Genomic DNA, 26,509 nt, shown 5'->3' with positions numbered 1-26,509 from the left:
CACCTGCTTCAGCAGCTGGATCCAGCGGGGCCACGTCCAGCAAGCACTGGGGAATCTATAGGCTGTCATCCACTCAAAGGGACACTTTTCTCAGAGGCGAGAATGTGTCTGCAAGTGGTGCACGCCACGAGACCAGTGCTCCTAACTCAAAGGTGAGCTAAATGTTCTGGAACTCGGTACAGATGGTGGGAAAGGAGACGAGAGAGAGAAGGCTAGAGGAAAGGAGATAAAAGAGGGAAGGAGGTGAAAGCGTGAGATGAAATGTCCCCCCCTGGGAATTCCCTGGCACTCCAGTGGTTAGGACTTGGTGCTTTCACTGCTGTGGCCCTGCGTTTAATCCCTGGTCAGGGAGCTAAGATCACTCAAGCTGTGTGGCGTGGCAAAAAAAAAAAAAAAAAAAAAAGGAAGGAAGGAAGAAAAAAAGAAATGTCCCCCAAACACCAAGGGAGTTTTACTGAACGGGTACTTACACCTGTGTTTTGGCACAGAAGGTATAAAGGACAGGGGGTCACTGCTACTAAAGGAACCTAAAGGAGAAGCTCAATTCTCACCAGTGCATGGAACAGCTCAAGTCCATTTTCAGGTGAGGGCTTCTGTCCTAAGCTTGCAAAGACGGCCACCCTTATATAAGGAACTATTTGGAGGGGCTTAAAGTGAGGCTAACAAGTTAATTTGCTATATACATTTATATGTGTTATTACTATGTAAGCCACTAAAAATATTTTTCTACTTAAAATGTTTTTAGTTGTAATGAAAACAGTGGATAAGGAAACAAAATGAAAGAGACAAATATTACGATGTTTTTCATTGTAATTAAAGAACACCAAAATGATATATGGATTTTTCCAAGATAATACCACTTCTGGGGGTGTTAATAGGGTCAAAATGAACATTAAATACATTAAAAACCAAAAAGTTAAGGCTAAATGGTAAAAATTACTCTATGCCTTGGTTCTACAATTTGATTTTCGGCCTTACTCCTTAGTGTTCCCAGTTCTGGTACATTAAAGAAAGCTCTTAGCCCCAGGAGCTTTCTTTACAGGATCCCCTCTTCCTACAGTTTGGGGCCCCGTACAGAGCCTGTTCCTGTGTGACTCCAGTCACAGTGTCCCCAGATGACAGTTCCCTGAGACACTCACATTCTGCTGAACATGCATGTTCAACAGCCCTACTGATGAGCTTACAAACACTGCACAGATGAACAAGACCTGGTCTCCCCTCAAAGAACTTTCTGTGCCGAGACAGGCATGATGCACAAAGGTGCCACTCTTTGCTTTAGTTTTTTCTTTTCCTTCTTTCACTTTATCTTGTTTTCTCATTTTTTCCTTCTCAGAAAGTTTTAAAATGGGAATCAACTGTGTCCTATGTACTTTAATACAAAAAAAAAAAAAAAAGTCTGGGGACTTCCCTGGCAGTCCAGTGGTGAAGACTTGGAACTGTCAATGCAGAGGGTGCCGGTTTGATCCCTGGCTGGGGAACTAAGATACCGCATCCTGCGCAGCCAAAAAAAAAAAAAAAAAAAATAGTTTGCTTGTGCTCCACAACAAGAGAGGCCGCAACAGTGAGAGGTCCGCGCACCACAATGAGGAGTGGCCCCCGCTCGCCGCAACTGGGGAAGGCCCTCGCACAGAAACAAGGACCCAACACAGCCAAAAATAAATAAATAAATAAATAAATATTGCAGTGCTGTCATTAAAAAAAAAAAACAAAAAACAGTTTGAACACATAAATGCATTTAAAAGCTGGAAAGGACTTGAAAACTAGAAAGCAGAAAGTTATGATTTTAATGCAATATTTATGATTTTCAAATATAGACTTAAGTTGATTTGAAAATACCACTCGGGCTTCCCTGGTGGCGCAGTGGTTGAGAATGTGCCTGCCAATGCAGCGGACACGGGTTCGAGCCCTGGTCTGGGAAGATCCCACATGCCGCGGAGCAACTGGGCCCGTGAGCCACAATGACTGAGCCTGCGCGTCTGGAGCCTGTGCTCCGCAACAAGAGAGGCCGCGATAGTGAGAGGCCCGCTCACCGCGATGAAGAGTGGCCCCCGCTCGCCGCAACTAGAGAAAGCCCTCGCACAGAAACGAAGACCCAACACAGCCGTAAATAAATAAATAAATAAATAGAAATTTAAAAAAAAAAAAAAATCTGGCAGTGAGAGTCAGGGGAAGGGAGACAATGTTCTAGGAATTACATCAGAAAACTGAAGAAGGCAAGTAGTGAAAACTATACATGATGTAATTTTTAAAAGAAAAAAAAAAAAAAAAAAAAAGAAAATACCACTCACCGTCTTCCTAGCGCAGTGGTAAAAACCAAACAACAGAAAACAAAGAGCAGAACCTATTTCCCCAACACACAAAGGAGTTAAACCTAAAGCCACTTGGGAAAAATTAGGCTTTCCCCACTCCCCACCATCCTTTCCCCACTCAGACTCCTTTAAAGTCTTCTGTGGGTCTCTGAGGAGCACAGTTTGATTAGTTCTGTTCTGGGGACTCCCTAAAGTCTCTCCTCTCTTGCCCCTCATCGTCATCATCACCAACATCACCATCACATCAACAGCATTATCACTCCCACCACCACCACCACCACCATCACCACCAGTAGCAGCAGCAATACGCTCCCCCCCCACCACCACCACATATTCTGACACTAGAATTTATCCCCAAAATGAAAACGTTTTACATTTTTAAGACTATGACTCTCTTTATGTTTAAAGCACACTATTCTTCTTGGGAGAATTTATGACTTCAAGAATATTTGAATAACATGATTCTCATAAACCGAAGTCTCCTGACTGTGCTATCAATTCAAAAATCCATCTTTTAGCTATAGTCTAAAAGACTCTATGAAAGAAATTTGTGAAATGACTGACTTCTGGGAACAGGCATATTGAAATGAATGAAAGCTCTAAAATAAACCAAGACTGAATTCTCTTGTAGGTTATTCTCAACTCTCCAGTATAAGCCCAGGAACTGTTAAAGGCTAAAATCCAGGCATCTGTTATGCAGCAAGTTTGAGAGAGTTTATAAATAAGTCTTCCTATCCCTAAGACATCACATATTTCAGAGCCCTTTGAAGTTCTAAGTATTTCCACACACATTAAATTAACTGAAACTTACAAATTACATCTGTTTTACAGATGGAGAAACAGAGGCTCAGAGGCCAGATTTGGAAAAGGTGTTATATAACCAATAACCAGTAAGGCCTGAACAGAAATGCCTATCTTCAGGATAAAATTCTAGTGCTCCATCCATTACAACACCCTATCACCAAATGTTAAATTCACTTTTTTCCTGCTGTTTGAATGGTTTACACGTTCTAAAAATAGGTGTCTCTATAAAAATGCAAGTAACATAAACAGTCTTAAGTGATTAAATTAAAAAGGATCACACGATAGCATGGTTTAAAGAAAAAAAGCTTTCTTCTTTTTTTAAATTCCAAAATGTTACCATGTAAAGATAAAATTTTTAAGAAAAAGTATTTAACAAAGAGCTTCCTAAAGCTACAGTAAGCGAACTTTTAATTAGGTATCAAATTAATCAGATAGGGAAGTGAGGACAAGATTTACTCAGAAGTGCGCGGGATGCTTAATTATCGCTAACACTGACAAGCAGTACGTAGTCCATTCCTTCTCACCGCAGTCCTTTTAACCGAAATGACAGAATAATAAATTATAAAGTCATTCCAAATGCCTTCCATAGTTGAAAACACATGAGTGTTACGCTTACTGATAAGACGCATTCCTCGGTTTCAAGGGGCGGGATCAACGTAACCACCGTTTTCAGCTTTGGAGAACCGAAGCCACCTCCCTCTCCACTGCCTTCAAAATCTTGTGGAGAAAGTGCTCTGAGTTCAGAATTCCGTCACTGGACAGACTCCGAGGCATCTCCTCCGTCAACTTCTATCAATGCAAGGAATTATGAAATGCAGAACCGAGTGAAAAGTTTCCTGAAAACAATAATGAAAGTGTCCAAAAGAAAACGCTTATTGCCTTGTTTTTCTTCAAAACGGCAGGAAAACGAGGCTGCTTCCTCCGGGGTCAGACCCTGTGAGAAGCACCGCCGAGCGGGGCGGCCGGGGCGGCGGCGCGGGGCCCGGAGCAGCTCCGCGCGCCGCGGCGGGGGCGCCATCTTACGCGTCGTCTGCGCGCCCCTCGCGCCCCGTCCGAGGCCCCGGAGAAGCAGCTGCTGTCTGCTCCGTGTCGGCTGTTTCTGCGGCTCGGCGGGCCGCGGGGGCGAAAGTACCTGCGGAGAGGGGCCGCCCACCCCCTGGACACGCTACCTTGCGCGCCGGACGCCCGGGCGCCCGCATCTAGGGCGGCGCGGGTTCCCAGCTCCACCCTGTCGCCGCGCGCCCCGGGCCGCCGGCTGTCGCTACCGGGAGGCTCCGTGAGGGCTGCGCCCGGCGACCTGCAGGCGCCCGCGGGGCAGGAGCTGGCGTTGCCCTTCCCTTCCCGGGAGGGAGCCGATCACCCCCTCCAACGGAAGGCGCGGGGGGAGGCATCCTCGGAGAGGATTTGAAAGCTTTTGATTATCTAATTGCAGCTGACACTAAACCGATCTTCCTGCCTCTTAAAATTCGTTCAATTGTCACAACCATTTTCACTTCAGGACCCAGTTACAGCAGCACCAGAGCCACTTTTCCTCTGTTTTTTGAAAGTCTGCCAAAAGAGTAAGGGCGCGTTGCCCATTGGCTGCATGCAAATAAACCGCTGCCCTTTCCTACTCCTTTGTGTTCCGTTCCTTCCTCTTTCCCGCTTTTCCTGAACACCCGCTAAACGTTCGGCATACCAACACTAGCTATAATTTTCTAAATGAGCCCCATATGTAAATTGGCACGTGTCCAACTTCTTACTTTCCTGCTTCTACCTACAAAAGATCTAAGTAGCAAACACTACCGCGTATTAATCAAAACCTCAGTTTATGAATGTACAAAGCAGCCACCAAAACAATACATTGTTCTGCCTTAAGCGCAGCGAGAAAGAGTTTTTCCTTTTTTAAAAAAGATAAAAGCTCTCAAGTGTTTCAAGCTGGAGTTGTACTGCAGGTTGGCAAAAACATAGTCTGAATAGAAAATAACATTTTTCTGGAAGCTTAATAGGGTGAATCACTACACTTATATACGACTATATACACTTAACAGTTAAAATTTTTGCCAATCGGCTAAGTGACAAGGTCACACAGCGGTCGTGGGTCTGGAAAACGAATCGGACCTGTCTCTCGACCACGCTGCCACACTGCCTCCGTGCCCGGGGACGCCAACCTAGGTCCCTGTGCTGATTCCACTAGGACACGGGATGGCGTCCCAGCAATGCTTTGCATTGACAAAATCAAGCGAGCTCTTTGGAAGCGGGTTTGAGTTGGAGATTCCAGGGGAAGGACCTTAGAAGTCTCATTTTAGGTGAGAAATGGAAGTACTGGCTGTGGCATAACCAGTGCCGGCTGCCAGGACTTCCCCTTCAGTTCAGAGTTCCTTTCACTTTGCTCAACTAGTCACACAGAGGAGGTTCAGACACTGTCCTTTTAGGATACAATACAGGTTACACAGTGTACAGTGCGTGTGAGGCTGCATGTTGCGGACCAATGGAGTATCCTACAGCTTCAAGAGGAGCTTGAGGACAGAAATACTCAAGGGGCTTCACGGAGGGTGGGTGACTGTGATTTGCAGACAGAAAGGGGCAGGGCGATCAGGTGTGTGCACGTGCTGGGAAAGGCAACACTGAGTGTGGCCTATTTGTGAAGCCATACGGAAACAATCCCCATCAGAACGGAAAGCAGGACCTGGGGACAGAAGGAAACATGCTGGCTGGACAAGGCTGGGAAGGGCACTGAGCCAGGCAGAGAGACGGAGACTGCATTAGGAACTAGGAAACCAGGACAGGTTTCCGAGGGGACCGCTGCAGCTGTGATACCAGAGACTGCTGGTGAAGAGATGAAATTGGTGTAAAACAAAGACTTTTTGCTTGGGAGCCAAAAAAATCAATCATTTCTTATTTTATTAATATAAATATATAGACTGATTCCATGTCTCAAGGTGTTTTGATGTATAAAATGATGATTTAGTCTTCAATGTATATATTTTAAAAAGTACAAACAACTAGGAATAACTTTCTGGAGAAGGTTATTATAATTACAGAGCCAAATATTTTATTAAAGAATATTACTTTCATATAAAATTTTACTGAATCAATTTCTTGATTACTTTCTACTTATCTAAGAAGATACCAGTAACATCTTGCACCTCTCGCATTTGTTGAGAACACTGATGCAAGACTGCCAACTAATCTTACAACGATGAGATAAGCCCCGAAAAAAGCAGGGCTGTTACCCTTCTTTTTCAGTTTTTCTATATAAGCGTCTTAAATCAATACCCCAAGCTATACAGCTCTGACTATACAGTCTTCGTCTCTGTTAAGACTGAGACTGGTCGGAGAACCATATTTCAGTGTGGAAAGTAACCATATGTTTGACTATAAACTGGTTGCAGTTAAGCAGATGGGATTATATTCAATGAATATATTTGATCATTTCTTTTCTTCCTAGCTTTTTGCTGAAAATCACTGACCTACATCCCCTCTACCAGGAATTTAGCAGATGAAAGTAAAGACTATTTGAAGAGACATGGCAAAGCTGTCTAAAAATATTTGTTCCAAATAAAACCACAAAGTCATGGTTTTGAGAAATTCTGCTATAAATACTTCTATGTCATGCTGGAATTATTCCCCATATAAAAAGGCAGCACATGAAGGAAAACAAATATTAATATGAATTGTGACATGTTTCTTTTAAATTCTAATCTAACACAAGAAGCCTCCCTGACTCTCTAATTACAGACCTGAATTTCACTACCATCAGCAAATACGCTTTCCAAGCTAGAACCACTGCCAATTGTTAAATTACTTGAAACGTAAAGATTTAAGAAAATAAGAGATTCATGGCAGTTGAACACATGTACTTTGCTCTCTTCCAAAAATTTCCCTAAAACTCCAGTAAAGAAATTTTTAGAAGTGTAAATCCATGAGGTCAAGAAGATGGGAACAGGAGAGAGAGGAGATGAGAGATGCTGACATTCTGGAAGCTGGAAAGCTAATGAGCAAGTGGCGAGCTCTCCTGGGAGCCCAGAGAAAGTTGGCGTTGAACTGCAGGCAAGGACACAACAAGCAGCGGGCGGCGTAGAGCCCCAGACACCGCAGGGGCCGAGCACGGGGAGACAGCAGGCAGGGTTGCCTCAGGATGCTTGAATAAGTTACTCAGAAACACCGCTCCCCATAAAATGCTATTACCTCCCTGCACAGAAAGTATGTGTGCAGTCATGAGATATCCTAGTAACCTGAGGGAAAAGGGTTTTATTTAGAAGTGTTCACTGCAGGGTTCTAAAGCATCTGCCTTGACAGATTTATATGTACTGACATAAACCTTTAGTTTCTGGTGAGCAACAAACTTAGCTGAAGTAGCTAATTGCCATCTGAAAGTGTATGAGGAACAATATAAATAAGTAGGGGGAACCAGAAGTAAACCTTAAAATCTAATTGAAATGAATCAATCTATCATCTAGCTAGCAAGCTTTACTAAGTGTATAGTAAACATGGACCACAATATGTCCATTTCTATTTCTGGGCAGCAAGTTGAAAGTAGCAAACCAGTTTCTCAGATAGAAAGAACGCCGGGTTTTGTGCGGTTTACCTGGCTGGGGCTTGCTGGGGTGCGGCTGTGCTCCGGCTCCAGGTAGCGGCGGAGGGCTCAGCCCTGCAGGCCCAGCACCCTGGGTGGGGCTCACGCTGGTCAGAGCCCCCGTGGGCAGTGGCTGACCTCTCTTTAACAGCTGCTTCTGTTCTTGCTGGCGGAAGCGTGGAGGCACCTCGCGAGGCAGGTAACGGGATGCAGCTGGCTGCTGGCCGCCGGCAGACGCACGTTTGCCATTGCTGCTGCTGGAGAGAGTGCTGGTGGAAGTACTGGTACTGGTCCCGGCAGGTTGGGGCTGGCTTGAACAGGTCTTAGTAGGTTCTGGCACTAGAAGGAACAAAAGGAAAAGACCCCAACACTTTAGTATCACCTCCTTCAACCCAAACCAAAGAAAACAAAACCAAAAACTGAGAAAGAAATGACAATGGAGAGCTTTGGAATCGAACTGCACCAAAGCCCAGAGTTCCAGGCTTGAGACCCAGTTGTCCTATAAATGAACCTCGATCCTGAGCTGTGCTCTTGGCCAGTTTCCTCATCTGTAAGACAGGTGATCACACTGGGTTAGAGCAGCAGCTCTTCAGCTTGAGCTGGAGTCAGGTTAAAGGCCTGATTCCTAGGCCCCGCCTGGGGAATTCACTTGGTTGGAAGGGAGGGGAGACTGCAAATCTGCATTTCTGATAACTTCCCAGGTGAGGGTGATGCCCCGGGTCCTGGGCCCAACTTTGAGAAAAACTGCTCTCACTCTGAGTTTCTCAAATTTAAGGGATCATTAGATGTCCATGAATTTATATATGTATTTGTTTTAATTCTGAAGACAATCTAAAAAAAAAAAAAAAAAAAAATATATATATATATATATATATATATATATATATGCATTCTGGGTTATCTGAATAATTAAGGCATTTGTGGTGATGGTATCTATAGCACCACTACACTCCTCTCAGATTTATTGGAAAAGAATGCAGGTGGGCTAATTTGCAAATGATGCATTAGGTGAAAGCCAAAATGCTATCAGAGTATGCTGCATAAACAAAGGTTTCACAGCAATGTAAACAGAAAAAAGGAGCAGGAGAGTTGAGTGACAGTCCTGCTAGTGAGCATGCCAAATGCAAAAGGTGATCTGAGTGGTGACCCTGGCTCTGACCAGTGTGAGCCCCACCCAGGGTGCTGGGCCTGCAGGGCTGAGCCCTCTGCCGCTACCTGGAGCCGGAGCACAGGCCTGTCAAGTGCCAAAGAATCTGAGCCTCAAGTTCATTTCCATCTTGAATTTGAAACATTAATATCCAGAATATTATGTTATCTTGTTATTTGAAAAAAATTTTCTTCGACTTAATTTATATATGTCTTTGATTTCAGAGTTGAGTAAAAGCTATGTGCAAAACGAGTTTATACCTAGTTCTCTGTATATCTTGTTTGCATAAGTAGCATTATAAAAACCTTTCCAGTCGACACTGTTTGCCTTTGATTATCCCTTGCGAGCAGCCTGCATTTCTCACCTCCCGCGATGGGTTCTGCTGTCCACCCCGCGACCCCACTGTACACAGTCAGTATCTGCGAGGCCGCTGCCCCGTTTTTCTGTCACCCTGCCTGGCAAACCCTCAATTCTGGATGAAGCCACTGGCACTGTCCACTCTCTCCACCCCGGACTTGGACTGCGAAGTCTCTCAAGAAAACAGAGCCGTGCAGTTTGGCATCCCTGTGAACTCCTGGGCCCTAACCTCAGGACACGCTCAGTGCTTCCTGACCCGCCTATGATTTCCTGGGTCTGCCTGGTTCCACTGCTGTCAATGACTCATTCAAAGACCTTCCACCCTCCAGTGATAATGCCTTTATCTCCCATCCCCAGAAGATAAACTGGACCTTATTCTCCAAAGAAATAAAGACCAGCAGGCAAAAACCAGGTTTCTGCTCCTACAATACACATCACTGTTCTCTGCCCCACACTTCCGTTATTCCTATCCAAGGCTAGTATTATATTTCACCAATTCCAAGACTCACATTTCTTCACATGTTAAAATCACTTGCATCGCCATGTGTCTTACCATCGACGGCACATCCCTTTCTCAGCGGCACATGAAATACTGGGGCATCTCACTGTCTGTGGTGTCAGCGAGGCACCACAAGACGGCTGCCTCCACAGCTCTGGGTCCCGTCTCAGGGACTTTGTGTGTCCTGGATCTTCAACTCATGACATTCTCCAGAGCAGATATAAAGGCTCAAAGTTGAAGACTCGGTCTTCGATTAATTCTTTGTTTTACAAATATTTATATTTTTTCTTCCAGGGCTTAGTAGATGGACATCACTGTGTACAAGAAAAGAGAAGTCCGGCCACCGAGTTCACGCGTGGAGTGGAGGAGAGCACATTTGCAACCGGTAAGCAGGCCAGGATGTGGCCACCCTGCCACCAGCTCCTCCTGGTCAGCTCTTAAACATGCCCACACCTCTGCTCTCTCCAGACAGCGGCGCTGCTGCTCTTCTCGACCCACGTCCCCCTCCCGACTTGTCTCCTCTCCTCTCCTCCATCACGCTTCTGGTGCTGCTTCCTCGCCTGCTGTGTGCCTCTCATCCAGCTCCTCTCACCCTCCTCCTCCTCCTTGACGCTGAAACCCTATGCCCCCCTGAGCTTCCTCTGCTTGCCCTCTCAGTCGTCTGTACCGGCGGTGACTGCTATGGCTGTCCTGAGCCTCTCTTCCTGGGCCTCCACGACACTGGAAGTCCTTTCTTGGATTTCCTCTGACCTCTCCAGCCGCTCTTTTCTGCTCCCCAATGACAGGCTGCTTCTTCTGCCTCTTTAAGGTTCTGCTGCAGACACTAATCCTGGGTCATCTAATCTACTCACAACGCTTCATTTATCAACCCTGTGGTCCTGGTCTGAGACCTGGATGGCTATTAGATACCTACATCGAAGTCTTACGGGCACCTCAAAGTCAACGTGTCCCAAACACTCATCAGCGTTCTCGACTCATTCTTCTTCTGAGTCTTCCCGTCGTTCTCCCAGCAAATGGCTCCAAGTCAGAAACCCAGGTTCCATCCTTGATTACTCCCCCTATCTCCCCAAACCTACATCCAACCAATCACCAAACGTTGACATTTCTAGCTCCTAAATGTCTCCCCTAAGTAGCCCTCAAACTGCTCCATCAATTTCCATTCCTTTTGCCATGACCAGAGCCTGTTTCTAATCCATCATCCACTGCGGCCAGAGTGATCCTTCTGAGATGCAGATCGTCTCCCTGGTTTAGAAGGCTTCGCGGATTCCTACGGCCCTTAGGATAAAGTCCAAGGTCCTAGCAGTTAGCTGTCCTAATGCCCAGTTTTCCAGCCCCCTCTAACTTCACGATGCTGAACTTCCTGCTTCTGGGCCATGGTGCCGCCTCTTCTGTCTAACCTCCATGTATCATCAGTCCTAAAGCAACATATTTCCACATTTCAACATCTCTCAAACTGAGATGCATCTTACAATTGATGTTGTATGTATCAGTTTAAAAGGCAATGCTTTTTTTCTCAGTGGTGCACAAAATAATGCATAAAACAATTGATCATATCTCAGATTCAATAAAACATGGTAATTCCTAGTCATTCTTTAAATATCAAATTAAATGTCACTTCCCCTCAGAGCCTTCCCTGACTCTCCTAGGCCAGTTTGGGTGTTTCCCAATGCATTCAGCATTGTATGTTGCTTAGATGAACACCCATTACATCTTTTTTTTTTTTTTTTTTTAAAGAAAGTGATAAAACCTATTATAGGCTGATTTTTAAGGTTTCCTTTTTCTTCTTTTTTTTTTTTTAAATTTTTGGCCGCGTCGTGTTCCATGCGGGATCCTAGTTCCCTGACCAGGGATCTAACCCACACTCCCTGCAGTGGAAGCACAGTGTCTTAACCATTGGACCGCCAGGGAAGTCCCTATAGGTTGATTTTTAAATGTACAGGGGCCTTCAGATATACTTTTTCCTGATATTGGCCTTCAGCTAATTAAAGTAGCAGAAGTTTCTAAGTATTTACCTAAATGAGTGGAAAACTTATGTCCACACACACAAACCTCTACAGGAATGTTTACAGCAGTTTTATTCATAATTGCCAAAAACTGGAAGCAACCAAGATGTCCTTCTATACGTGAGTGGATAAACAGACCGTGGTACATCCATACAACGGAATATTAGTGTTAAAAGAAATGAGTTATCAATCCATAAAAAGAAATGGAGGAACATTAAATGCATTTTATTAGGTAAAAGAAGCCAGTTTGGAAAGGCTACATGCTCTATGATTCCTATAACATTCTGGAAAAGGCAGAACTACAGAGACCATCAGGCACTCAGTGGTTGAGAGGGGCTTGGGGGAGAGGGAGGGAGGGAGGGAGGGAGGGACGAGCAGGCAGAGCGCAGGAGCCTTTTAGGGCAGTGACACTGTGATACTGTGAGATTGGATACACAACATTAGGCATTTGTCAAAACCCATCAACTGTAGGACACAAAGAGTGAAGGCACAGGTAAACTTTGGACTTAGTTAATAATAATGTATCAATACTGGTTCATCAATTGTAACAAATGCACCACACCAAGGCAAGATATTAATAATAGGAGACACTGAGGGTGAGTTGGGGGTGGAGAGATGGAATATATGGGAACTCCTTATTTTCTGCCCAGTCTTTCTGTAAACCTAAAACTGCTCTAAAAAATAAAGTCTATTAACTAAAAAGACAAAAAATGAAAAGCAGAGAAGCAAACTTGATGTCTCTCTCACTTTCCATTAGGACTTTGCAAATGAAATTGAGAGCAGAGTAAGAGGTACATTTGTCTGGGAAACTTAGAACCACTGAATTTATTTAAAAACATGTAATCAGCATATCAATTCACTTAACTGCACATTTTAATGTATCTGGCCCAAAGGTTTTATTCTAGACCTTGCAGTTGCTTCTTAGGAAGCTCAGAGTCTGAATGCAATTGGTTCTTTCCTTTTACTACAAAATTCAAAAGAAGCAGAAGAAAAAGGAGGAAGAGGAGGAGAGGGAGGAAGGAAGCAAGAGAACCATTAGCAAGTACAGAGAGCTCTACCTGCCCTTGTTACAAAACCCTGTTTCTCTTTTGTAGTAACCGACATCGGCTGGCCAGCTACTACCAGGCAAGGCGCTTCCACCCGTCATCCTGCCTGTTCAAAGGCTGGAAACGAAGAAAACCAACCTGAACTCAAAACCTGGAGGAAACAACTGGCAAGGACTTGGAAGCAAAGAACCCACATGGAGCCTAAGAAATCACCGCGTCCTACCCGCGTCCACACAGACCCCCTCGGCCCAAGTCTGCTAACCAAGAGGACAGCTGCTGTCGGGACTCGTCTTCCATGACACCGCTGTTATCTTTTCAAAAAGATCAAAGGACAAATTCAGGGCTATTTTTCTTCAAAACCTTTAGAGGAAAAGTAATTCATGATACAGAAATGAAGAAATAAACGAATGTTATCAGTTACTAGTTTTGAATCTAAACAACCAGTTCTAAGTTATTTGATATGAAATACTCAGTTTTCCTTGTGTGATCTGCCTGATGCATTATGTGTAGTCCTTTTTATATCTAAGATAGCCTCTTTTTTTTTTGAATTTTATTTTATTTTTTTTTAATGCAGCAGGTTCTTATTAGTTATCTATTTTATACATATTAGTGTATATATGTCAATCCCAATCTCCCAATTCATCCCACCACCACCAGCCCCCCACCTCGCTTTCCCCCCTTGGTTTCCATACGTTTGTTTTCTACATCTGTGTCTCTATAAGATAGCCTCATTCTAAGAGTGAAAGTACTCTAGGCCAGTCTTCCCTTTCCGCGTGAAGAACTGCTGATTAGGGCAGGAGCCAGCAGGTGAACTAAATGTTTCTTTCATTTTTAAAAGGTAGGGAAAAAACAATGAAGAATATGTCACAGAGACCATATATATATGGCCTACAAAGTCTAAAATACTTACTATCTGGCCCTTCACAGGAGAAGTATGACCAGCTCCTGGTGTAGGGACTAGAAACTTCTTGTACTATTAGACTAAGCTTCAGACATATAAATCTCTTAGGGGAAAAATCTAAGTAATGTATGCCAAAGTCTTGTGCGGGCGTTGTTTTGTTTTAATAGATAAATAAGAATAAGTATAACTAACTAATTAGTTTCATGTCTCCTCTCCAACTGTGAGGCTCACCCTCTTTATGATTACTGAATGAAGGGTGACATGATGCTATTACTCAAGAAAACAAAGGGAACACTTTAAGTTGAAGAGATTATTTGATCACTCTCTTAGAAACCCAGGTGCTTTTAATATAGCCTAGCACTGAGCTGCGAGAACACAACGCACTCTCTGTTACACTGTCAACACAGACTGGGTGAGCTGCGCACCTCTTCATCTTCCTATTTGCTCTGCTGGCCCTCTGACCAGAAGCAAGAAGCAGACTTCCAATCTCTGGCCTCATTCCTCTGCCCTGGACTCTCCAGAGAGGCCATCCAGGTTCACGATTATGACCATCATCTCTAGGCTGGCACCCAAATACTGTCTGTTCTATATTGCCCCCAGCTCTAGTTCAGCCTTGATCTTCAGTTGTGTACTGGACGGTGATGCTTGGAAGCTGTCACCCTTCAACTCAAAGTACCCAAAGGCCAAACAGGATTTCCTGGTCTGCGCCCAGGATGGTGCTGATTGTTGTAGGAAGGCACTGAAGCATAAGGGGTTTCTCACCTAAGTGAACCAACAATCAACAGGGGAAATAAAAGTTACAAGACACAGAAGCATGTGGTATAGACTGGAAGTTGGTCACTTAGAGGAAAGATAACCATGTACTTACTGCCCAACATGGTAGCCACTAACCACATATGGCTACTGAGCACTTGATGTCTGAACTGAGATGTGCTGTAAATACATACACACTGCATTTCAAAGAGTTAGTACACAAAAATCTCATTAATTTTTATATTGACGTATTGAAATGATAAAATTTTGAATATATTGAGTTAAAAATATTAAAAGTAATCTCACCTGTTTCTTTTTAGTTTTAAAATGTTGCTACTAGAATATTTAAAGTTCCTTATGTGGCTCACATTTGTGGCCTGAATTCTATTTCTACTGAATAGCGCTGGTCTAGAAATAGCACTGTCTTCTTGAAGGGGTTAAAGTTTGAGTTGGCTTCTAAGAAATATGTTAAATTTAAATAACTGCTTTCATCAAGGACCATCAATCGTGGTAGATCACAAGCCTTTTCGGGTGAGAGATTTTCCCTTACAACTCTACCAACTGAAGTACTAGCACCTTATCTCACAAACAGAAAAATGTCACTAGATATTTGCAAAGTAGCAAGCGAGACCAAGGGCCCAGAATACAGAGCAAGCCCAGTATACCCAATTTACCCACACACTCACTCTCATGGTTGCATTTCCAGCTGCCTGAGATACTAGTGTTATGGCTGGTGGTCTGGGGGGTGGGGTCACCCTGGATGCTGAGGAAAAGGAAGAGAAGCGTCACTCAGCAGAGGGACGAGGGAGAGGGAACCAAGAATTCTGACCCTGCCAAGCTGCACCTCTGGCCTCTTTTACATGAGATAGTGATAAACCTTCTTTAAGCTAGTACTTTTCAGATCTTTGAAACTAGCAGGCAACTAACAATCTCAACTGAGAAATAGAGAATCTTAAAATCTGGATCTATTCTTAGAATACAGATAAATCAAATGGTCAGTTTTGACTATCCATACTCTCTTCAGATCCAAATTTCTCAATCTATCGCTGCCCAAAGAACTAGGCTAGGGTATCAAGGCAATTCTGACACTCCTCTTCTCAAACAGACCCGGATCTAAGGTGATACCTCAATGAGAGTCTCACAAACCAGTCGAGCCGACACATCACTATTTTCACACCGTAGAACACGGTAAGGCAATGGGAATTTTATTAGCTTGATTCATATGGATCGTCAACAAATGATTTGTTTTATTTAGAAGAAATGAGAATAGCAGCCAGTGAATAACTACAGAGCTAATAAACAACTTTCAGAAAGCTGGACACTTTGGTTCCTTTCTTTAATAAACCTTTACTTTTTTCTTTTAAATGAGAGCGACACCTGCTGGCGAAAAGGTAAGATGTTAAATCCTTATATAAGAAAGCAAGTCCTTTCAACAATTTTCTTTCCAAGAAACAATTTTCTGCTTTCAGTTAAAAATTTCAGGGGACATTGTCACACCAGGGTCCAAATAGTTTATAAATTCCTACCATTGCTTTTCCAAAACAACAGGCCACAGTATGGGCAGGAAGTTTAGACTGTCCCTTCAGGTCTCTGGGTGACTTCAGGAAGGATCTCCTTTCAAACTTTTGTACTACATCTTGCCATCTCTAGGAGACCAAGACAGAAGGCTCTGCCCTTGCTGACCCAGCCTCCTTAACTTTTATTCTACTCTGGACTACCCCGTTCTCTCTTCTGCTTCTCTAGGCATTTTACATGGCCCAAGCCCCAAAACTGCCATCTGGACGCTGCCCACCCCCCAGACCCACTGGCCTTCCTTCCACTATGCTATCCACACCTCTGTACCATCCCAACCTTCGATCTGGTTTCCAGACTGCCTAAAACTGCAGGCTCAGAAAGAGACGAGTTCTGTACCCACTTACGCTATTCCAAGCCCCTACTGCTGCTAACGTTCCTCTTATAATCTAACGTGGTCTGCCCAAAGTCCCTTATAGTAACTGTTTCAAACTTTCCGTACTTCTTCTAAATCCTGATACCCAGCCCCTTCTCTCAATCTCTGGCTGGGACTCTAGGTTCCTGAGATCGATGCTACTCACTCACTCACACACACGAAGCCTTTCTACAGCCCAGCTCCAGGTGCTGGGGCCTTCCAGTGAACAAAAAAGGCAGACTCCCACCTCCTCACCCCCTCCGCTCACATCTCAGCAGGGGAAAACAACAATGAACATGATGCATTTAAGATAAGGAGTCATCAGAAGGTGCTAAGTGCTGTGGAAAACGAGGAAAGCTGGGCAGGGTAACTAAGGGCTCAAGCTGACTTTTCTCATGTTATCTGCCTATCATTTTCACGCCCCACATGTGTCAGTATCCTCATTTATCCTCTCTTTATTTACTTATTTAGGAAATATGTAATGAGCGCCTATTTTGTGCCAGGCACTGGGTGCGTTGAGGAAAATAAATAGATACGGTTCCCGTCCTTGTAGTTTATAGTCTAGTAAGAGATACTATCTTAAAAATGATTCCACAAATATACAATTACAAGTTGCCACAAACATGATAAAAGTGATAGGATAAAAGAACCTAGCTTAGGCTAGGGACTCAGAGAAAGCTCCTCTGAGGAAGTGACAGCTAAGCTGGGCCTGGAAAACTGTTGGCTGGGCGGAGCGCGTCTGCGAGCTCACTCCCACCAGCTGGGACAGGGCACGGGAGGGTCTTGAAATGGGAAAGGGCTTCCGTGCTTTCAAGGTCTGAAACAAGGCTGGTGTGGCTGGAGCTTAGTGCCCAAGGGAAGAGCTGCTGGACACCAGGCTGGAGAGGCAGGCGGGGACTTTGTAAAGATTCTGGACCCCATCACTTGGCCGGCGGCTGGAAGAGCACTCGGGGCAGCCCGTGGAGGGCGACCCCGTGGTGCTCCTGTCCCGGCTGCAGCACACTGACAAGTCTGGAGCTTCCGGTTTCGGGCAGAAGTTCTCTGGGGACAGGCTCCTCTGATTACAAACTCACAGAGAGTCCAGGATGTTGTGACCACCACTGGCTGTTTAAACTCAACAAGCAGGTGACCTTGATCAAGAACCTGTCTGTGCAGGCTCCAGAGCCAGGCGGTCCTGCCCGACAGCACCTTCCCGGCAGCCACGGCCCAGAGCAGCAGCACCCTCATTGTCTTGTTCTATAAACTTGAGAGGTTCGGTTCCCGCTATGAGGTACCTTGTGCTGCTTATCAGAAACTTCACAGAGCAGGGGAGGGTGGGGTGCCCAGTGTGTTGAGGTGTTTCCATCTTATTACCCAAGTCATACTACAAGACATTCTTTGTAAAAAAAAAAATTTATTTGGAAATATTTAAGATGTACAAAAAGGCATAAAGACCAAATAGTCAACAAACCTCCATGGAGCCAATCTCCAGCTTAAGAAAGAAAATGTCGCCAATTCCACCAAAGGCTCTTCTCTCCCCCTCCCTGGCTTCATACTCCACCTCCCCCAGGAGACGGTGGCCATGAGCACTTTGGGGTTTATCATTCCCATGTGCTTCTTCTCTTCAGATGCAGTGTAGTGGCTATGGGCATAGACTCATCTATTTAAATCTAAGCTCTTCCACTTACTGGCTGGTGACCCTGGGCAAGTCACTTAACTCTCTGTCCCTCAGTGGTGCCACTTGCAGAAATGTAGGTAAGTGGAGGATGCAGTGAGGGTAACAATACCTCACTGAGAGGGTTCTGTGAGGAGTGAACATTAATATATGTAAAGAGTCATTTAGGATAGTGTCAGGCACATAGCGAGTGCATGATAAGTGTTTATGTTACAGAAAAAATTCAATGACACTTATTGAAGATGGTAAAGCAGAGTTGATTCAGGACCATCACAACGGGACCACTGTAATGGGATTTTACAGTGTGGGAGAGAGATTGGGCTCAACTCGGAATATAGCATGGGCAAGTGGGAACTGAGAGCTAAGGAGCAGGGGGTGAGGGTGTCAGTGGATGGAAAATACTAAGACGAAGCATCAGGGGTGAGGGGGCGTTCTGGCTAAACCAACCTAACAGGATTCTTGCTGCAGGCGGGCGGGGTCGGGGTGGGGTGGTCGTCAGACATCACCTGGGCGATGGTGGAGGAGAAGGAAGGAACCTGGTTAAAGCAACCCAGCGGGGCTCTTGCTAAAACTAGATTTTTACAGGGAGGTGCAGAGATGGGCCTAAGAGAAGGTCCAGGAGCCTGAGAAAGGTTTGGTCAAACAAAGAATCTTTGTCAGTCTTAATAATCCTCCTCCTCTCAGAAGCAATGGGAAGTATTTTAGGCTGATTAAAAACAAAAACCAACGTACATTAAATGAACTGCAGATGATGAAGTAAACAAGGGAAGAAGGGAGGCAACACTCAAAGAGGTTAGGCCAGGCGACAACTTGGGACAGACAATGACGGTTGCACCCAGGATCATCGGAGCACTAGATCTCCAGTCTGGCCCTAGACGTCTCCCGTTAATTTGGGTCTCTCATTCCCGCGGTTTGAAAAGTGTGAAGTACTATACAAATATTATTAACGAACAGCCATCCCAGCCTTTTAAAAGCCTTACAGAGCAGCAATCAAAGGTGCCTGCTCCCCGACAGGCACACCAGCGACAGGCACACCAGTGGCAGGCCCCGCAGGGGTCGGTTCACAGCTGCAAGGAGGCATGTGCGCGAGGGATCCGGCAGTGACCAGGCGCTCCGTCCGCTGCGCCAGCTCCAAGTGTAAGCACGGCCCTGGAGATGGTGGAGGTCTCCGCATGGGGTCCCGGTTCCTATCACTGTCTTGGTGGTGGGGAGAGGCAACGCTGGTGGCAGCTTCCTGACGGCTGGGCTGCGGCAGTGACACTGTGCTCTTGAAGCCAGCAGTGCCAGCGGGGCCTCCTGACTCTTCCCCAGGGAGCAGCTCTTCTGGAGGACCCTTTGGGGAGTCATATCTGCCTCCCAGCCTAGGGCACCACCCCCTCACTGATTTTATAAGCACCCAATTCCCTGTACTTAAACTCATTTCTGCTTAAAATAGCTAGAGTGGTTTCTATACCTTTCAATTCAGCTCTGGTTAAGAGCACAGATTTTTTTTTTTTTTTTTAGCAAGTAGGACATTTAAATCTTTCATTCACCTAGACGGTATCACAGTATATGGTATGAGCTAGATATTCAACTAATGGCATTTACTGTAACGGGACTTACCTACGTACACCTGGATTAGACTCTCAGAGGCTACCTCCATTAGCCTCAAGTATGCTGACAAGCAGGCATGCAACGGGTTATAGAAGTATATTTTAAAAGTAAGTTTTTATAGGTAAATGTTAACCTAAAGGGACGTTTTAACCTACACATTTCAATACGTCTTATTTCTGAAATCTGGATGCTTCTACAATTGGTGTATAAATTTAACATATTTTCCTTATTCACCCTCCAGCTCCATCAATAAGACATTATTAAATCAATGGTATGCCCTATAATTGATGGTATCTTAGAACTTAAGAAACAGATGTTTTTATATGATAAAGCACAGAATTTCTCTTATGCATAAGACACCACACAATGACAAAAAAGGAAAAATATTTTAAAATCATGCATTAATTCTAGCCATTTCAGAATATATACTCCAAGATTCAGAGTTTCTTAAAAATTTAAATTTACCGAAATGTATATGTTAACTGTTTGCAAAATGTGACTATGAAAGAGAACTATTCTCCTGTGCTGAAATAATCAGTGATTCCGAGGAATATTTTCATTATTACAATTACTTCTGCAACCTCTACAGCAACAAACATTGTAGCGAGACGTTCCCTTAGAACAACAGAGATGCAAGGAGAAGACAGCTATGAGCATTGGTCCATCTGCTGTGTTTATCGCAGACCCGGTGGGGTACAAAGCGGTGGCCTTCTGTTTGTTCTGTTGATGGCTTCTGGCTGATCTGTCACCATAGCAACTTTTAGAGTCCAACTCAAATGAGCACAAATTCATTAGCTACTAACTACATTAACTTCGTGTCTGCTGCTAATGAGAAATGCTGTTCAGAGTTATTTTCTATTGTAATGGATTATAGTTACCTCTCTGAAAGGTATTAAATTAAATTAAACGCTACTCTTAATGTATCAGACTGGATAATATGTTACAGTAAAATTATTTTAATAAAGGCTACTAACAGTAAGAATCATTTCATTAAAAGGTTACCTTAGGGACTTCCCTGGTGGCGCAGTGGTTAAGAATCTGCCTACCAATGCAGGGGACACAGGTTCGAGCCCTGGTCCGGGAGATTCCACATGCCACGGAGCAACTAAGCCCATGTGCCACAACTACTGAGCCTGTGCTCTAGAGCCCAAGAGCCACAACTACTGAAGCCCATGTGCCTAGAGACCGTGCTCCGCAACAAGAGAAGCCACTGCAATGAGAAGCCCGCACACCGCAACAAAGAGTAGCCCCCGCTCACCGCAACTAGAGAAAGCCTGCGCACAGCAACGAAGACCCAACGCAGCCAAAAAATAAAATAAATAAATAAATAAATAAATTGGAAAAAAAAAGTTTACCTTGTTTTGGTAAACTTGGATTCTTCTACTCTAAGAAAATGTATTACTTGTCACACCGGCAAATGTTTCTAGGTTCTTTTAAACATCGGCTAGCTGATTTAGAAAATCAAAATCGAAAATTTTGATCACAGCATACGTTAAAGCCAAGTGGCCAATACAGCATTAACATATATTGGCTTTACTATAACCTTGTCAATACGGACCATCAACTGAAATACTCCCCAAAGAGGTGACACACTGGACAGACGTGAAGGGTAAAGAAAGTCCAGTGAGTGTACAGCTTCTATGTCTGACCTCTTCTCTCTACACGCAGAATCATCCGGAGCTGAATAAGCTCTGGAAGCAAACAGCAAATCCGAAATCTCATGAAACAGAGGTTTTAAGTGGGATTATGTCTCACCAGTGTTCCAGTGTTCTCCCAGGACATGTATATTGCCTTGTGCAGGAGGGCTGTGTGCCTGTGTCTTAATAAATTAATAAATTGTGGAAATGAACTTATTTACAAAACAGAAACAGACACACAGACATAGACAACAAACTTACGGTTACCAAAGGTGAAAGGGGCTGGGGGAGGGATAAATTAGGAGCTTGGTATTAGCAGATACAAACCACTACATACTGGGTTGGCCAAAAAGTTTGTTTGGGTTTTTCTGTACCGTCTTATGGAAAAACCCAAATGTAAAATAGATAAACAACAAGGTCTTACTGTATAGCATAGGGAACTATATTCAATATCTTGTAATAACCTACAATGGAAAATAATCCGAAAAAGAAAAAAAATATGTATAACTGAATCATTCTGCTGTACACCTGAAACACTGTAAATCAACTACACTTCAATAAAATAAATAAATCATGGACTAGCAATAATCCTGAGATGTTTTTCCCCCCAAAGTGCAGAATCCTACATCCTGCCAGAAGAGGGAGCCCAAGTTTCTCCAACATTTAGTCAGAGAAGGCAGGGGATGGGGAGGGAAACTGCCCATATTGCTAATTTATTTTGAAAAGCCTCCTTACTGTTCTTAGGAAAAGGAATGTTCCACCTCTGTCACGCCCTGGTCTCCATCTACCACTTTCGCCTCATCTCACACCACTCTCTCCCCCTTGCTGATGGCTCCTAGGCCCTGAGGGCTTTTGTTTGTTTAGGGTCCAGCCAGCTAGCCTTTGCGAGCGCTGCTCCCTCTGTACGTGGGAGCCCTTCGCCCTCTCTCCACTCTCCCGGGCCCAGGTTCTCGTCATCCTTCAGATCTCAGTTGAAGCAGCACTCAGTTGCCTTCCCTAATCCCAGCCTAGTCCAGGCTCCTGTGTTCTGTGCTCTCATTCATCAATGCTCCTCTCCTTCACGGCAGTTGGTAACGATACCTATAGCATTGTGACTGTGTGACTGATGTTTATGTCTGTTCCCCATAAGACTCTTAAGTTCCAGGAGAGTGGGAAATATATCTATTTGTTTTTTTAATAAATTTATTTATTTATTTTTTATTTTATTTTATTTAGTTTTGGCTGTGTTGGGTCTTCGTTGCTGCACGTGGGCTTTCTCTAGTTGCGGCAAGCAGGGGCTACTCTTCGTTGCGGTGCACGGGTTTCTCATTGCGGTGGCTTCTCTTGTTGCAGAGCACGGGCTCTAGGCGCGCAGGCTTCAGTAATTGTGGCGTGCGGGCTTCAGTAGTTGTGGCTCGCGGGCCCCAGAACGCAGGCTCAGTAGTTGTGGCGCACAGGCTTAGTTGCTCCGCGGCATGTGGGATCTTCCTGGACCAGGGCTCGAACCCGTGTCCCCTGCATTGGCAGGAGGATTCTTAACCACTGCACCACCGGCGAAGCCCCTATATCTATTTTTTAAATCTTTTTCTCCCCACAGTGAACAGCACAGCGCAAGGCAAATAGTAGGTGTTTAATAAATATCTGCTGGATCAGATGGTGAGCGGCCCGGTTGGCCTCTGGGCTCTGCCCACTCTGTCAACATGAGCCCTCCTCCCTACCCTCACCCATCAGCTTAGCATCTGCAGGCTGAACTGTGCAGCGGTCTCACTGCACCCGCTGACTCCAGCTCTCTCTCCAACTGTTTAATCCACCTTCAATCTGGTGCTTTCGGTGATCTTTCTAAAACATAAATCTCATGATGTCACTCCCCGACTCAGAACTCTCCAATGACTCTCCTTTTTCATAGGGTAGGCTCACACCTGATGAACGGGTTTGGGATGACTGGCATAAGGCATCCCTCCTCGTCCTTGTCTCCACAGCTAAGTTAGGGGTCAATGGGAAGAGCGGCCCAGCTCCAGCATGCATTTATCTCACTCTCAATCAGTACTGTCCTTTCCCCCAGTTTTCTCACTTATTTTTAAAAACAGGTTATCTTTTCTCATAGAAATATAAATATAGGATGAAAAGATGATCAAATGAATGTAACTTAAATCCCTTCAGGTAGAAGATGTGGGATAAATAAATCACAACACCCAGAACATTTTATTGTATTCACTTGCTTATATATCCATTTGCTAATACAGCTAACTCTTCCCATTAATATATCTCTTTGAGAACAGAGAACTTATCTCTGCTGTCTGATAGGTATTTATAAACTATTTATTAATTAGTGAACTAACTTGACAACTCTAGGTGATAAAATGTGACTAATTAGCTAATTTATTAATGCAATCTTTAGTATGTTAAAACTAGATGAAATGTGATCACAATGGAAAGTGCATAACTATCATACAAATAACTGCAGGCACAGAAAGAAAGGGAAATGACTGAGGCATGCAGAAAACTAAGCTGCAGTGATGAGACTTTCCGGCCGAGTCTAGGGGCCAATTTAATATTAGAAACCAATCTGGAGTCAGAAAGCAAATAACTCAGGAAGCAGTGGCAAAATATTTGAATACACATCCACCAAAGAAGATACGCAGATGGCAAAAAAGCACATAAAAGTAATGTTCAACATCATTAGCCATTAGGGAAATGCAAATCAAAACCACAAGGAGATTCCACATCTATTAGAAAGGCTAAAATTATGAAGACTGACTTTCCAAGTGTTGATGAGGATGCAAAGAACTGTGAAATGGGACAATCACTGTGGAAAAGTTCTGCAGTTTCTTGAAAAGTTAAACATCCATCTATCATAAGATCTGGCCGTTCTACTCCCACAGATTTACCAAAGGAAAATGAAAGTATATATATATCTCCATATAGAGATTTGTACATGAATGTTCATAGGCACTTTATTCATCATTGCTAAAAACTGAAAACAACTCAAATGTCCATGAACAGACGAATGGATAAACGTGAAAAATCCAAACAATGGAATACTACCCAGAATGGAATAAAAAGGAATGATCTCCTGATACATGCAACAACAGGGATGACTCTCACAAGTGTTATTAGGCTGAGTGAAAGCGGCCAAGGGCGCATACTGTACGATTCCGTTTACGTAACAGTCTAGAAAACCTTCTGTAGTGACAGAAAGTAGATCAGTGTTTGCCCAGAGACTGGCGAGGGGACGGAGGGGTAGGAGAGTTGGGTTGGGAAGGGGCACAGGGGTACTTTCAGGGGTGATGGATGCTGTCTTGATTTCAGGGATGGTTTCACAGGTGTGCCCATGCCAACATTTATTAAACTGTTCTCTTTAAATACATGCAGTTTATTGTATGTCAACTATAACCCAGTAAAGCTCTTACAAAAAAAAAAACAAAGAAAGGAAAGCAATCTGGGCAAACAAATGATTTCTCAGAAAGCAGACTGCCGGCTTCCTTTAGAGCTATAAACTATAACTTTATGCCTGGAGATCATGATTATGTTTAACACTTCAGTGAAGCTATGCTAAATAGAGATGTGGACTTCACCTGAGACCTATCCAGAAGATGCAGTTAAAGGGGCTTGGAGCAGACAACAGATAAATTATCACTGGGTTTACTTCCTTTCCTCTAAAATTTGATCAAGAAAGAATATATATATATATATTTCCTTAGGTTTTTTTTCCACTAAATTTTTATCCTTTTAAATTGTCTACATATTTAGGGGAAAAATACATCTTAATTACTTTCTTTTGTTCCCATGGAAAAAATATTCATGCATTTATTATATCTTCCTTCCCTAGGGATTTAATAGTAAAATTAAATAATTCCTTTAAGCAGAGAGCAATGTGGTTAAAGAATGACATAGATAATATTTAAAATCCTGTAAGATACCATCCCATAAAGATCCCTCATATAACAAATCTCTTAGGAATTTCTTCCAGTCTTATTTGAAAATATCCTAAGTTACTTCTTAAAAGGAACTCACACAGTACTGACGATACATAAACCACAGCTACGTCTCCAGTCCCTTCACATGACAGCGGGAAAAACATATGACTGACAACCAGAAGATGAGCGTTCTAGCTCTAGTTCTGCTACTAACTAGCTGTCAAAACTTGTACAAATCATTTAACCTCTTTGAATCTCATGTCCCATCTAACAGGAACTGGATAATCTCTAAGGATCCTTCAAGCTCTAAGATTTTATTAATCTTGTAGACAGGCAAATAAAATGCCATATTTTATAGAAAATATTGTGCTAAGCACGCTGGACTAGATTTTTAGATGCTGCTTTTAAGAGCAACTCATATACTCAAAATAACGTTTGCTTTGGTTATGTGGATGTGAACGTGAATACATGTAAATTCAAGGAACCTGGCCAATTTTATTACACAGTATAACTCAGGAAAACACAGATCTGCTGCTTTATAAATACTAACTGCTGATTATTGTGTTGAGACCCCTGAAGGACTGAGCAGACAGCAATCAACTGCCTCAGCTAAAGAAAAGTGCCACCTAATTGGTGAGGTGCAGAAATCTGGGTTCATTTCTGTTTGTTTTTATCTATATCTGACTATGAAATTGGGAAGGCATGCTTTAAACATCAATTCTCACTTTTTTCACTCATGTTGAGGGAAAGCTTTATAAATATATGTTTAGGGAATTCCCTGGTGGTCCAATGGTTAAGACTCCACGCTTTCACTGCCGAGGGTGCAGGTTCAATCCCTGGTCAGGGAACTAAGATCCCACAAGCTGCACAGCACGGCCAAAAAAAAAATAGGTATATGTATATGTGTATATATATACATATATATATATGTATATATATATGTGTATATATATATATATGTATGTATGTCTAGAATGAGCCTTAAGAGCAGTACAGCACAGTGACCCCCCCAAGCCCTTATCACTCAACATAAGGCTACTGAAAGAATATGCTTTCAACTGATTTACATTAACAAAAGCATACAAAAGTTTGCTTAAAATTAACAATTAGAAACTGAATGCATGGAGAAGCTGAATACCTGATTGCAAAACTTATAGTCCTTTCAAGCAAGATTAGGAAACTAATTAAAATCTATGAATTTTTAAAAGTATATGACTCAAAACCATGAATCATTAATCATATGAAGTTTGAGCCATGTTGGGTCATCAAAATATTCACTTTTATACATGATATAATTAACATTGAGCTTTTTGTATGAAAACTTATCTATTTTATGAACTTGAGAAAATCTGGCTAAAACCACTAAATTAAATTCTCTTCACATTTATGAATATTACAGTTAATCCTAAAAAACCCCTGTAAATC

At 43.4% G+C, this 26,509-nt stretch overlaps 1 protein-coding gene across 8 annotated transcripts in view; it reads right to left on the bottom strand.

Moving 5' to 3' along the window:
• The window catches only part of TNRC6C (trinucleotide repeat containing adaptor 6C), a 138,169-nt gene that overhangs the window by 60,478 nt on the left and 51,182 nt on the right, over window positions 1–26,509 (bottom strand). For 7 of the 8 annotated variants that reach the window (XM_082442962.1, XM_082442964.1, XM_082442963.1 and 4 more), the window contains one exon: window positions 7,684–8,010. The exons of the other annotated variant lie outside the window; for it this stretch is intronic. In XM_082442962.1, the coding sequence (XP_082299088.1) occupies window positions 7,684–8,010 (327 nt within the window). The remainder of the gene's footprint in view (window positions 1–7,683; window positions 8,011–26,509) is intronic. 8 annotated transcript variants of the gene reach the window in all.

This window comes from Balaenoptera physalus (assembly GCF_965194825.1).
Source record: "Balaenoptera physalus genome assembly, chromosome: 20".
In the NCBI taxonomy this organism is placed as follows: Eukaryota; Metazoa; Chordata; class Mammalia; order Artiodactyla; family Balaenopteridae; genus Balaenoptera; species Balaenoptera physalus.
Note: the sequence above shows the minus strand (reverse complement) of the source record. Positions and strands in the feature narration are given on the sequence as shown.